This window comes from Limanda limanda, chromosome 17, assembly GCF_963576545.1.
Source record: "Limanda limanda chromosome 17, fLimLim1.1, whole genome shotgun sequence".
Lineage (NCBI taxonomy): Eukaryota > Metazoa > Chordata > Actinopteri > Pleuronectiformes > Pleuronectidae > Limanda > Limanda limanda.
In genome coordinates this window covers 7,561,336-7,574,451 of record NC_083652.1, presented here as the reverse complement: position 1 = coordinate 7,574,451, position 13,116 = coordinate 7,561,336, and the positions used below count along the sequence as shown (strand labels likewise).

At 45.5% G+C, this 13,116-nt stretch overlaps 1 protein-coding gene across 1 annotated transcript in view; it reads left to right on the top strand.

The window, feature by feature from the left end:
* Positions 1-982: 982 nt before the first annotated feature.
* The window catches only part of ngfra (nerve growth factor receptor a (TNFR superfamily, member 16)), a 32,994-nt gene continuing 20,860 nt past the window's right edge, over positions 983-13,116 (top strand). Inside the window, exons 1-2 of the mRNA XM_061090202.1 lie at positions 983-1,021; positions 3,533-3,698. Coding sequence (XP_060946185.1) covers positions 983-1,021; positions 3,533-3,698 — 205 coding nt within the window. The remainder of the gene's footprint in view (positions 1,022-3,532; positions 3,699-13,116) is intronic.

The following is a 13,116-nucleotide window of genomic DNA, read 5'->3' as shown; positions in this document are numbered from 1 at the left end:
GTTCTGATCTCTTGGAGCTGGACCTTCAAACTGGGCTGCAGGGATTTGTTTTCTACGAGAGCATCAGTGCAGTGGCTCACTGGTGCTGAGTGATAAGTTCTTTAGCATGAATGGGTATGTGTTTACATATGGGGGGGTTGGGGGGAGGGGCAGTCATGCAGAGCCTATAGAGGAGTGTCTTTTCCCACTAAATATTATTATACAGCCTCGTGTAGGATGAAGATTCCCCTTAACTATGACTAATGGCCTACAGGGGTGTTCATTTTCATTTTTTTGGCCACATGGTTTAACCCACATTAGAAACAGAGGGAACGAGGGGAAGGGGAGTGTGATAATGCTGAGTGGGTCAGAGACATAAATGTGGGCTCATTATAAATGAATGAAAATCATATTTTTGCAACTTTTGCGATGGGGACCTCACGTGAGATTAAAGCAGGAGGGGGGTGGTGGGAGAGAGAGAGAGAGAGAGAGAGAGAGAGAGAGAGAGAGAGAGAGAGAGAGAGAGAGAGAGAGAGAGAGAGAGAGGGATCAGGTTGTACTGCAGGAGTATCAGGGGCAATAAACTGGAGAGTGGACGTGCCCCCTCTCCTCCTCCTCTCCTCCTCCTCCTCCTCTGCAGTGCACTTGCAGCTGAGCAGCCCTCCTGACAGGACGCTCTCCTCCTCCTCATCTTCCTCTCCTTCTTCTTCTTCTTCTTCTCCTCCTCTCTGTGTGTTGAAGGGGTGGGGGGGCGGATGCACCGGCAGTCGCATTGACTTGTACACTCCAGAGGTCCCGGGCAGACGCGTGACGGCGCGGACTCATTGATAAAAAAAAAAATTCAGAAAAAAATCTGTGGTGCTGGGATTAACATGAACTCTCCTGCTGAGCGGCTCTCCTCCTTCTCCTCTTCCTCCTCCTCCTCCTCCTCCTCTTCCTCCTCATAGCGCTGCCTGCTCCCTGCACATGATCTGTTGTGTGTGACTCCAGCAGGCGACGCAGGATGACTACTACCTTCCCGCTGGTGATTTGGTGCGCTCTGGTGAGTCCTCTGTAATTACTGTCTTTGCTGCTGTCAGTGAGTTTTACACACTTTGTGTTATTCTTTTCGAAATATCCCCCTGTAATATTCCTACTGCAGTAATTGCAGTAATACCCCTCTACAAATCCACTGCACGGACTTTAGTGGTGACTTTTCCTAATCTCACACTTCTTCGTGCCATCTTCTGCGTCATGGCTGTGGCATATTTCTGTGGCTCTGTGGTGTCTTCCTCTGTGATCACCTGTTTGGACCGGTGTGTTGTCCCCCCCCCCCCTGCTAAACACGCAGGTGCTCCGAGCTGCCAAATCCCTATTTGTATGATTATAATCATTTCCCCTCCAGTGTTGCGCGCACACACATGCCCTCACACGCACCCTCACTCCAGCACCCACGCCTTCCTCTCCTGGTCTCCATCCTGGGAGGAAAAGTTAGAGACAGCGCGGCTCTAGGATTACTTTAATGAGATATTGAAATTTCAGCTTCGTATTCGGCTGCATCCAGGACATCCAGTCTGATGCGCACTGGCTCCAGACGTAAACAGTTGCCTATTAATGACCCAGTTTGGCACAGATACGAGGAGGAAGAGGTGAAGATGCTGCAGCTTCATGAGAAAAGTTGCAGAAAGGCTGGTGGCGAAGCGCAGAGCGGAGCGCACATCCTCCTGCTCCCAGTGCGTCCTGCTGGTATGTGTCCACAGCAGCTGGTCTCCCAGTGCTCGTGTGAACAGTGAGGGGACACCCTGTTATGACAGCTGCTTGCGAGGGGTCGGAGACGGTCGGCTGCACTTTCGGGTTGGAATTAAATTTAGAAATCAACTCTCCAATTGACCGTGAAATTGGGGGAAAGTGCAAAAACCAACGTACAACTGCCGGGTCATCGTGCGTGTGTCCCGGGGATGCTGCAGCGAATCCCCCCCCCCCCCGACAGAATGTGACATTAATCTGCGTTTTGAGTTCAAATCCAGGGAGGTGTCAGGGGAAGAGAGAGAGGGGGGGGGGGGGGGGTTGGTGCAGAGAGATCTCTTCTTCTGGAGGTTTTGGAGGCTGCATCCAATATTCATTTGCTTTTTGCAGGAGGGAATGCGTCTGTCAGCCCGATTTTAACTCTAAACCTGATGTTCGTGCAGAAAATGTTGAGATAAAGTCAGGAGGAGTGAGGAGGATGAGAAATGTAAAACGTGGAATGACAGAGAGGGGGACATATTGAGCCAGAGGAAGGAGAATGATAGAGAGAGAGAGAGAGAGAGAGAGAGAGAGAGAGAGAGAGAGAGAGAGAGAGAGAGAGAGAGAGAGAGAGAGAGAGAGAGCGGGAGAGAGGGGGAGAGAAGGAGCTGGTGGCTGCTCAGTACATCTGCTTGTGAATGAAAGCAGGGACCAAAGAGAGGTGAGGGAGGGAGTGAGGGAGGGAAGGAGGGAGAGAGTGACAGAAAAGTTTGAATTGATGTCTCAGCAAATGTGAATTAAGTGGAAATGAGCTTTTTGCTCGTTGTATAACAAAAAGCCACAGGACATGAAAGTGATTCAGTATAATGATTTTCTTTGTTCTGAAATGTCTGGATATGAATTCCTTTTATTTGACATTGTTGCGCACTTACGCACACACTTACGCACACACTTACGCACACACACACACACACACACACACACACACACACACACACACACACACACACACACACACACACACACACACACACACACACACACACACACAGAGACAAGGCCTCAGTTCTTTTGCCAGCATGCGTGGCATTCATATCAGAGTGTAGTGGCAAAATGCAACATGAGAGGAAGGAGACAGAGAGACGGCTGTACGGCTACATACAATGCAATATGTGATAGGAAGTACACGTGTATTCAAAGTTACACTAAACTATTTTGAGAGCATTATAGAAAAGAGTCTGATCCAATGCAAATCCAACTTTATTGGCTCAGTGAATCCAGTGAGAGTGAATTTTGTCTCTGTGAACTTCAAGCATAATGTTGGCCTTGGGGGTCGGGCATTTGGAGGAAATACTTTATTGCAAGTCCTCACAAGTGCAGAGGTACATGCATGTCTGTGTGTGTGTGTGTGTGTGTGTGTGTGTGTGTGTCCATGGTGATGGGAAGCAGAGGCTGATGTTCACAGCCACTCTCACCTTTACACAGTAATCAGGACGGGCATGTGAATAATGTGCTCCACACATGAGCCTGTGGTAACTGGAGGATGTTGTACGTTTACTATATTAGAGCTGATGTGCCTTCAGGGGAACTATTAGGACAATTTATATGACTGCCCGCTGCAGAGTGTGTCTAATAGGGTATGGGTTGAGACAGCATGATTTATGATTAATCCTGAGAGCGGCTGGACTAAAGTAACAGGTTGGACACCTGGCAGCGATTTTCATCAATTTGTTTTGCTGTGTATAGACCCACTCTGTGATGTTTTGTATGTGTGAAAGTTTGTGTCTACCCTCTGTAAATGTGTGTGGGACCTACATGCCCCTCTGACATATTTCTACTGTGCTGCCAGGTGGCGTCAGTGGCGTCGGCCAAGACGGAGCGGGCGGTGCAGCGGCTCCCCTGTGACTCCGGCCAGTTCACAAGGGCCGGGGAGTGCTGCCTGGAGTGTCCACCTGGAGAGGGCGTGGCCAGGAGATGTGGAGCCACTCAGACCCTGTGCGCCCAGTGTTTGGACAGTGAGTGGAGATTTTACTGCATGGATATGACACACGTGTATGCACTGAAGGGATCTAACTCGAAACTGTTCAAATGAAGAACGTCAGCTGCCGTCAATTCTGGTCAGGAACACGTGGGTACCACTTTGTAGATGGGTCATACGTTCTAAAAATGGCTTGAGGTTAAAGTGTGTACATACATTATGACTTAAAAGATCAGTTATTAGCCCGTAATAGAAACAACATCTAGGTTGCCAGGTTATAAAAAACACCCACTTTACTGCCTTACCCTCTAAAAATTACAAGCATGATTTTATCTTTTATTGCTTAGTTTGCTCGTTTATCTTTTATTGACATTGCCAGTGGAGAGATAGACAAGAAAGATGGGGGAAGAGAGGACCTCAGGCAGCAAAGGGCCCCACGAGAGGCGCCAGAGAGTCACTGTGGCGTCCAGTCTGCCCTCAATCCAACATGAGATGATGAAGAGATAGTAACAGAGAGAAAAAAGGGCTATAAAGCTGTGTTGCCGGGGAGGACCAATTATCTGGTATTAAATGTATGTTTTAGTGTGTTAGGGTTATCTTTTCATCTTTTGACTTCTATGACAGGTGTCTTATTAGAAAGTTTGAAATACTTTTTCTACATTGGAGGTTGTGCAATATCTGAAGTTTGTGGTCCCAACCCCGTTTGTGGTCTTCACACCATCATAAAATTACATTAGAAATTACACCAACGTCAACTTTCATCTTACTTCAATGTGGTTCCAATAAAAACTGTTCAACATGTGGTCAAAATATGTTTCATATTTCGATGATTTGGGTGAGCTGGCCCTTTAATAGATCCGACAAGCAACTTCTCACACCGGAATGCTAAAACCTGACAATGCAGAAATTACACTTCCTGAAATTTGTCATACCTAAAATGATTAAATAAAATCTGGAAACAATCAATAACATGGAGACAAATATGTACACAAGATGTTGCACAGCTGCAAAACTCTTCACCCTCACCACCAGGACACGCTCACGCCTGACTAATGCAAAGTCTCTGCTCTTATATCATCTATACATCCAGCTTCACCTTCTTTGGTTTTAATGGCAGCTCAGTCCCTGAACCTCAAATAAGAGCAGCGAAAAAGCCAACACAAACTTCTATTGTCCACTTTGGTCATTTGTGCAAAGTTTCTGCTTTTCATTTATCAACAGTCCCGAGAATTGAGGCAGGAATTCACACGTTTGATGCTTGTAAGTGGCTCCAAATGTGTTCGCTTACAACTCTGTTCAGTCTGTGAACCATTAGCCATCGCTCTACACTGCAGAGCTGGGAGAGAGGCCAACGCTGCAACATCTCAGAGAAGAAGAAGAAGACAAAGACAAAAAAGAAGAGTCGTTGCTGCAAATGTGTTCTTCCTCAATTCAGGAGTCTTTCTGCATCGGGGTCCCTGCAGCTCTTTTTGCCCTTTAAGATGCTGGTCTGTAACTTTGTCAGGGCGCAAAGTAAACGTCAAAGTAAAAGGTCACGGCCGTCGACGCATTTAGTTCAGGAGGAGGCGAGGAACTGCAGCGAGACAAATGTATCACACCTGCTGGTTTGAGTCTCTGCGGGTGCTTCCTTTTCTTCTCTGTCGATCACACGTGCTGATTGTGGCGTGTTGGAGGCTTTGACGGAGCAGACATCCGAAACAAGCATGTGGTCGGATTCAGCTCTGTGTCAAGCATTGACAGGTTGCAATGATTTATCCCGACAAAACATGTAAACGCTGTGGGGCTGAATACAAGAACTGCTGAAGCAGAACACATTGATATCAACCGGATGTCCTCATGAGGGATTCAATCCAATTCTCCAGGAACGCTTCCAGCCTGATGGGAACGTTTTTGTCCAAAGCAAACACGTTGTCTGATTATCTTTGAACTTATTTTCACAACAGATGCTTATTTCCATGTTATGTTATGGAATCAAGAAACTCAAGTCTGGCTTTATTCAACCCTTTGAAGGTCTTATTCTTCCGCATAAAGGAATTCGAGACCCACAGTAATGCGTGGAAGGGCTGAGAGTCAAAGTGCGACATTGACGCAGTAGAAACAAAAAAGCAGCTGACTTAATTGACAAAAATGTGTGGAGGATAAGGGGGATAAAGAGAAATGGAGGAAAACACTGTTAAATGTCATCATCAAACAATATGGATATGATCGACTGGAGCAGGAAATTGGTTGAGTAGATTCTGGATTTTGTGAAGAAACACGCCGCAGCTTCATGATTGTCTGGACTTTTATCTTTGCGTTGACATCAGGAGGAATTAGTTCTAGCATGTGATATTCCTTTTTCCTTTTCCTGCCGTAAACAACAGCAGACGATGTGTAGCTGTTACACTGCAGCTCTGTTTTCCTCATAAACTGGGTCGGCCCTTCAGGACTGTAATTGTGATGAGTATTTCTTTTTTTCTTTTTTTTTGCTTCACTCACTCACCCCCCCCCCACCCCACCCGCCCCTCCACACAAGTGAATCCCTCGTCGTGTCTCCTCTTTTCTCCATCCTGTAGTTGCCTCTCTCTCAGCCAGCAACGCAACCACCCCCTCCTTCTCCCCCTCCTCCCCCTCCTCCCTCTCCCTGTTGCTATGACTCATCGTCTGTATTAGCCGATAAAAAGGTATTAGAGAGCCAGGCTCCAAAGGGCAAGATCGGCTCATTCATCATGCATACTGTTACATCAAAGCAGCTTTACTCATTTGATCTGGCTAATTAAAGCGTATTAAAAAAATATTGAAAAACCTATTGTGCCTCGAACAGTGAACAACTGCAGACGGGTGAAACAATTAATGGAAACACCGACATAAATTGTCTTGGGAAGGTGTCGTGCTGCCGTGTGCTGCCAAAAGAGCCTCCGTGCACCTTGGCACTGATTCTGCAAGTCCACTAGAGGAGAGGGACACTGTTCTTCTGAAAGATGTTCCCCTGTTTGGCGTTTTTAATGATGGTGCTGGAAAGCGCTGTCTAAGGCTGCATCCACACTATTGTCTTTTAGTTTTAAAACGCATCATTGTCTTTTTACGCGTGACATCCACACTTTTTTAAGCGCATGAAAAGCGTTTTGAAAGGCTGCTGGTCCCGTTTTATTGTGAATCTCCCAGGGCTGTGTTGTAGTCTGGTTTGAGAATGGCGGTGCTGTCACCTAGATTTGCTTCATAATTAGTTTTTCTATCAGTCACGACTCGACTGCCAGGATTGAGGGTAAATATGTTGTTACTACTGAAGACATTTCTAGACATTATATGGCTCTTGAGATTCTCTGCAGTTTGCCTTTCACACATGAACAACACAGCAGGAGATACTCTGGTCAAACATGTTCAGAATAGCACAGAAATCTCCAGAGTGTTCAGTTGTATAGATGCGGCAGGCAGGACGTTTGGGGCAGTGACATCTTCGTCCGTGTTTGCTATCCTGATATAGTTGTTTTCTTTTTTCAGTTTAGCATTTGTAGCGTGACTGAAAAAACGCCGGTATAAACCTGGAAGAAAGTCCAGAGCCTCTCACTTTCTGTGCATTTGTATTCTCACATACAGCCTCTTTGAAGAATGTCTGCAGATTATCTGGAAGTCAGTCCATTTCCGAAATCAGCTACACTGTCAGTAACAGTTCCACCTCATTGTCAGTCCAAAATAAGAAATCCCTCATCCTACCTTTATAATTGCTGTTCTCTCATAGTATTTGATGTTAGTATGAGTAAACAATCTGCTTCCTTACAGAGGCACCCACAGCCCAGTGGACGTTAATGGTCACATGGGTTTTCAGTTGTTATACTATGGACGGTAATGGAGCTAAAACGCTTGTAAAGATTGAGATCAAGGACCAATATGGAAAATGCTGTTTTCTAATGAGAACGTCTTAGTATAAATGTAACCTGACACATGTGCGTTCAAATGTGTTGGGATCTGTTGACTGCGAATACCAAAGTATGATTCATTGTATCCCATCAGGATAGAAATGTGTCATAAAAAGCTATAGGTGTAGGTGATCACTCAGGAAAAGTTTCATTTGCAGTGGTCCTTCCCTCTCAGGGGACAAGTGGAATCAAACCATGGCAGAAAAAATGGCTGCTCGTAAGATAACAGAGCCACTGAATCCGCCCTCTCTCTACGGGCTCAAAAACTCAGGCCTTTACCGTCGAGTTGTGGTACGTAATTCATGCACTCGCCCACACGTAAAGCGTATGGTCAAGATGACTCTTCTGACCACTTCTCTGTAGTTTTTGCATTCTTCTTTGTAATGAGGGGTTTATGTACTGTAGCCTTTCAATAAAATCCCTCTCTCTGTAATTGTGGTTGAACGGTTCTCGCTGACACAGTCTGATCACGTCCGACACTGTCATTCCCAGTCACCTGAGGAGGAGTTGCTCCACTGTTTTTAGATCTACATGCAGATGTCCCTTTGGTCACTGTTCCTTCTGAAACACCAGCCAGCTGAGCAGTCTGTGTGACTGGAGCTCCTTCCATCTCTGCCCCGACAACCAACCTTTCAAAGTCACTTACATCTCCTCTTCTTGCTGTCTTGGTTCATCAGAATCAACCAGGCCCGCTCAGCATTTTTAAACGTTCCCCACAGAATGATTCGATGATAACCGCTTTGTCACACCTGTGTGGCACATTTGCATTTCTTATGTCTCTCCCCTCATGTATTGAGGTTTTTCCTTTAAATCGTCATCTCTGTATCTTGAAAAATATTCCCCGATAGGTCAAATACCCTGGAGGTTTCCGGTGCAGAGTGCATTTTTGTCTGTTTCACTATTGTTTTTTTCCGTCTCAGCATATAAAACCTTAATGTATCTGAGGCCCACAGGAGCACATACAGCTAAATAAGGCCGAGTGGGATTTATATGGAAGTTAGATGCTGAAACGTTGACCTTATACCTGAAAAACGAAAAAAGCTATGAATACATTTACTAAAGTGCAGAAATGAATAATTGAAGAGAAGAATTCAGCACATCCATTTCCTGTTTCATGGTAAATATGGGTGAATCTTTATTTACCACCAGCCCCCCTGGATTCCCCACTTCCTGCCTGTGGGATCCCCCTCCACCGCGGTCCTGGCTCGGAAGAGTGCCAGCGTCAGCACTGCTGAAATATTTATCAGTCTCTTCCACTTTTCTCAGCTGTCATGGGAGACAAGACAAACTGGACCTGCCTCACTTAGTGAACCATTCAGAAAGAAAAAAAAAAATTGCCCCACAAACTGTCTTAAGATCTGAGAGAAAAAGGCGGGACCCCATGAGTCAATGTAGCGTTTAAGATTAGCCCTGCTGGCCCGACTGGAACAGGGCTCACTGGGGATTTAAAGGAGGAAGAAAAAAAGAATCACAGCCTCATCTCATGAAGGCAGAAGCAGAGCACCAAGAATCGCTTCCAACTTTGCATCATTGTGGTTAAAGAAGGTGGAAATGGAGATTTTTTTCCTTTGTTGTGTTATGGCAATTTTACATAGTCGTCAGGTATAAAGAGTGAATCAAACAAACAGTTAGTCTGTCTTTAATTACGAGGCCTCGGACACAAATCAAACTGAGAGCAAGGCTGTCTGCTTGAGAGTGTGAAGAAAACACTCAGGAAATGGCAGTTAAGAAGCACCCCCCCCCGAGTTCCTCAAAACACTCAGAGGGACTTTACACAAACACATGAACAGCACACGTGGACAGGCAGATCATCTGATCACAGCATCGATAACATCATAAAGAAACTTAAGATACAGCATTTGAAACAGGAACTTTGACTAGACAGTGTCTAGACATGATCTCCAACAATAGATTTTTAGAGAAAGTTTCGGGAAACACAAACACATTCAATGACTCATATGAAGCCTGGTCACTTGATGCAGATGAAAACAGAAGAACTTATGATCAAATACATTTGTACCTGTGTTGTGTTTACAGGCACTACAGGAACAGTCAAATTTTCCACTACAGTTGCGAAGGACATTTCTTCCCTACATGACTCTCCATAACGAGTCCTCCAACTTGAATGACTATATAGATCACTCGTAGTACCATAGATAGGACAGAGGGGGCGGACCAGATACAGAACTGCAGGAATAAGTCTTAAAACCTGGAAATATGGTCTGTGGTCGCCGTCCGATACAAGTCCAAGGATTGTTCACGTTTCTTTATGAGACATGAAGTACATGAAATGAGACGACAAACGTTGTCGCCATCATCACAACAATAAGGCAAAACGTGTTATGTTTATACTATCAGTTACTTAAACACCAAATGAAATTAGAAGTTGGAAGCGGTATGATAGAGGTGTAGTGTTTGGATAGAGCCCAACATTAGCTTCTAACTCGTGGCGATTGTATAATGTGTTGCTCAATTGCAGCGATTATTTTAAACAAAATGTGAGAGCATCTTAAAACCCAAGGCAAAAATCCCATTTGCGTCCAAGGGAGCTAAACCATAGAGATGCTTGTACAGAAATCTGTCCTTGTTGAAGCATCCTACAACGGACCTTTTCGTTTTCATGGTAACATTGGTTAGGTTCTACATTTCCTGAAGGTTGGACGTAATATTTTATTGTTCCACTAATAAAGACGTGGTTAAGATTGTGGAATGGTCTTGGATTTCATGGGAACAGATGTTTTCCTGACCTATCCATGCACCCCAACCTCCTTACAGGGACTTTGTTGCTCTATTCGTCACCTGACATCCTCCCTTTGCTCCCGTCATAATTACTACAGCCACCGTGACACCTAACTACACGGGTCATAATGAGCCACTTGCACAGATGACCTTTGGGCTCATTTGTTGCAGAAAGACAGTCTTTGCTCTAACAAGGCAAAAGAAAAAACAAAAGCAGAGTACAACAGGAGGCAAAAGGAAATGTTCATTGTTAAATTAGAGCCTCCTCTCACCTCTTAATAACTCTGGTAATATCCTCAAACACCTGTTTCAAATCTGGAGGTCTATGTGGAGCAACGAGGCAGGGCCCTAATTAAACACAGACGTCATTCGTGTTGTAAAAGACAAATCAAGTTTTAGAGCAGCTTTCCAAATAGTGATAATTCATCCAGTCAGCAAGAAGGTCAGCCATTCAGGTGGGAAGAAAAGCGTCGTGTCTCTGCTGAGACGCGGGAAAAAAATGTCTGTCCTCTCTAAGAGCTTACACCTAAACTGCTGATTGTGAAGATCATGGGGCAGTTTGAAGGCCGTCCAGAGGTACATTATTGATGTCACTAATGGGGCTGAAACGCATCAGTGTTTGAGGGGGGGATGTTCACAGGCTGAAGTGACATATTTTAAGTGCATCCCCCCCCCCCCCCCCCCCACACACAGCCACATCTCCCTTTACCAATGAGAGTTTTTACGGCCCGACTGAAAAACTCTGTGCTGCACTGATCATCGCTCGATTGGGGACAATTAGAAAAATATGTCATATTTTATTAAAGAGAACAATCCTGATGGCCTCAACGCTCTTCTTGTGTGTCCCAGATGACACGTAAATCACACGCACACACACACACACACACACGCACACACGCATTCGCACAACCCACTCACTTTCATCCCGTGCCCGTTCATCACACGGTGCATATGGTCGCATTTAGACGTGTTTACACACAGAGACTGCAAGGGGGGGGCTCAAGCATGCAAGTTAAAATTAGCAAGGGAGCCTGCTCGCTGTGGGATAATTGAAATGAATGAGGAGGAGAGCTTCACTGGCCGAGCCTGACTGCAAACCAAACAAAGGCCTCAGAGCTTTAGGAAATTCAAATAATCATTGACCCCGGGGGTCTGCTGTATGTCGGGGGTCCTGGGGCCGCTCAGCCGGTGTCACCCTCCTCTATCATCTCTGCCTCCAGGCACCCGCCACAAGTCACCGCTGGCTAATAAGAGCAAAAGGTGATGAAAGGACTCTGGACGTGCTGGTGTTCGTGTCTACCTGAGGAGGAAACTCAACTCACTTCACCTCCCTCTTACTGCCACATCTCCCCCGTGACCCTTCCCCTTCCAGTCGTACATCAGCACTTCCTCTACGCTCTGACCACTAAATCATGCTTTTTACACTGGGGTTGGGATTTGAGCACCAGACCACCCGCAAGCGCCTGCTTCCGATTGCGTTGTGTCAAACAGTCTAGAGGTTCGTTGGAGCAAATCAAGCAGCCGCTCAGTGGCCTGCCTCCTCTCCCGTCTCTGTAACATTACCTGGGTGTACCCGCCCCGCTCAGCCTGCCGGTGTCATGTGACAGCCTTCATCGTCAGGACTCTTAGCTGCGCTGCTGTTTACAAGGTGCTTAGAGCTCCAGTCTGTGCCAGTGTTTACTCACCAGTGCCGCACAGTGCACAAGCAAGTTCTGGGACATTGCTGCAGGGCTTTTCACACTGACAATAAGCTGTTGCTCAACACGGCTCCCACGCAAAAGTGTGCATGGCAAACACACACACACACACACACACACACACACACTGAGAGACATATGCAAATGCAGAACTGTTCACAACGTGTGGAACACATATTTAGAGTTACACCCATGATTTATTTCAGTGTAAGTCGATGAGCGTCTCATCACACAGGAGATTCTAACGAGTGTAAACTTGCTGAATATTTCATCGTGTGAGATGAAGGGTGAAAGGGACAAACTGTGCTGGTAATTAAACTACAAAGCTGTTTTGACACGTGTTCTTGTCTCATTATCACATGTTCGTAAACTTTAACGCCGGATGAATGGATACCAAACCTCCAGCTGCACATTGCAAGCCCTTCTAATGGTTTCTGTGCAGAAGGGATTTTTGCCATATGGTTTAATGGTTTTGTATTTATATAGCGCTTTTCTAATCTTGATGACCACTCAAAGCGCTTTACAGTACAGTTTTGCATTCACCCATTCACACACACGTTCATACAGTGCATTTATTTGCAGCACTTAGTTATTCTATGGGGGGCAATTCAGGGTTCAGCATCTTGCCCAAGGACCCTTCGGCATGCAGATGGGTCAGACTGGGGATCGAACTGCCGACCTTCAGGTTGGAGGATGACCACTCTACCCCTCAGCCACAGCCGCCCCCAGGGCTGGACTGGGAGAACAAAACGGCCCGGGCATTTTTTGGCTCAGACCGGCCCACATAATTAGCCGAGCACATCTGCCATTAAATTGTCGTAACTTATGTCTTCTAAATGTCTTAAAGTAGCTCATATTAAAAGTACTTAAGTATCAAAAGTATCTGGTGTTGAAATGTACTTAAGTATCAAAAGTACAAGAACTAAAATTAAAAATGCAAAGTGCTTTTTATAGTAGGTCTATACAGACACAAAACAACCCAAAATGTTTCTCCTCAAGATTTATCTCAACTGACTGAAAAATTACATCAACAATATGCATATAATGTATAATTTTACCAATTTTGAACCCTAGATGCTGAGGTTCAAATAGTAATGGACCAGTGCATCTGAACTTCTAATTA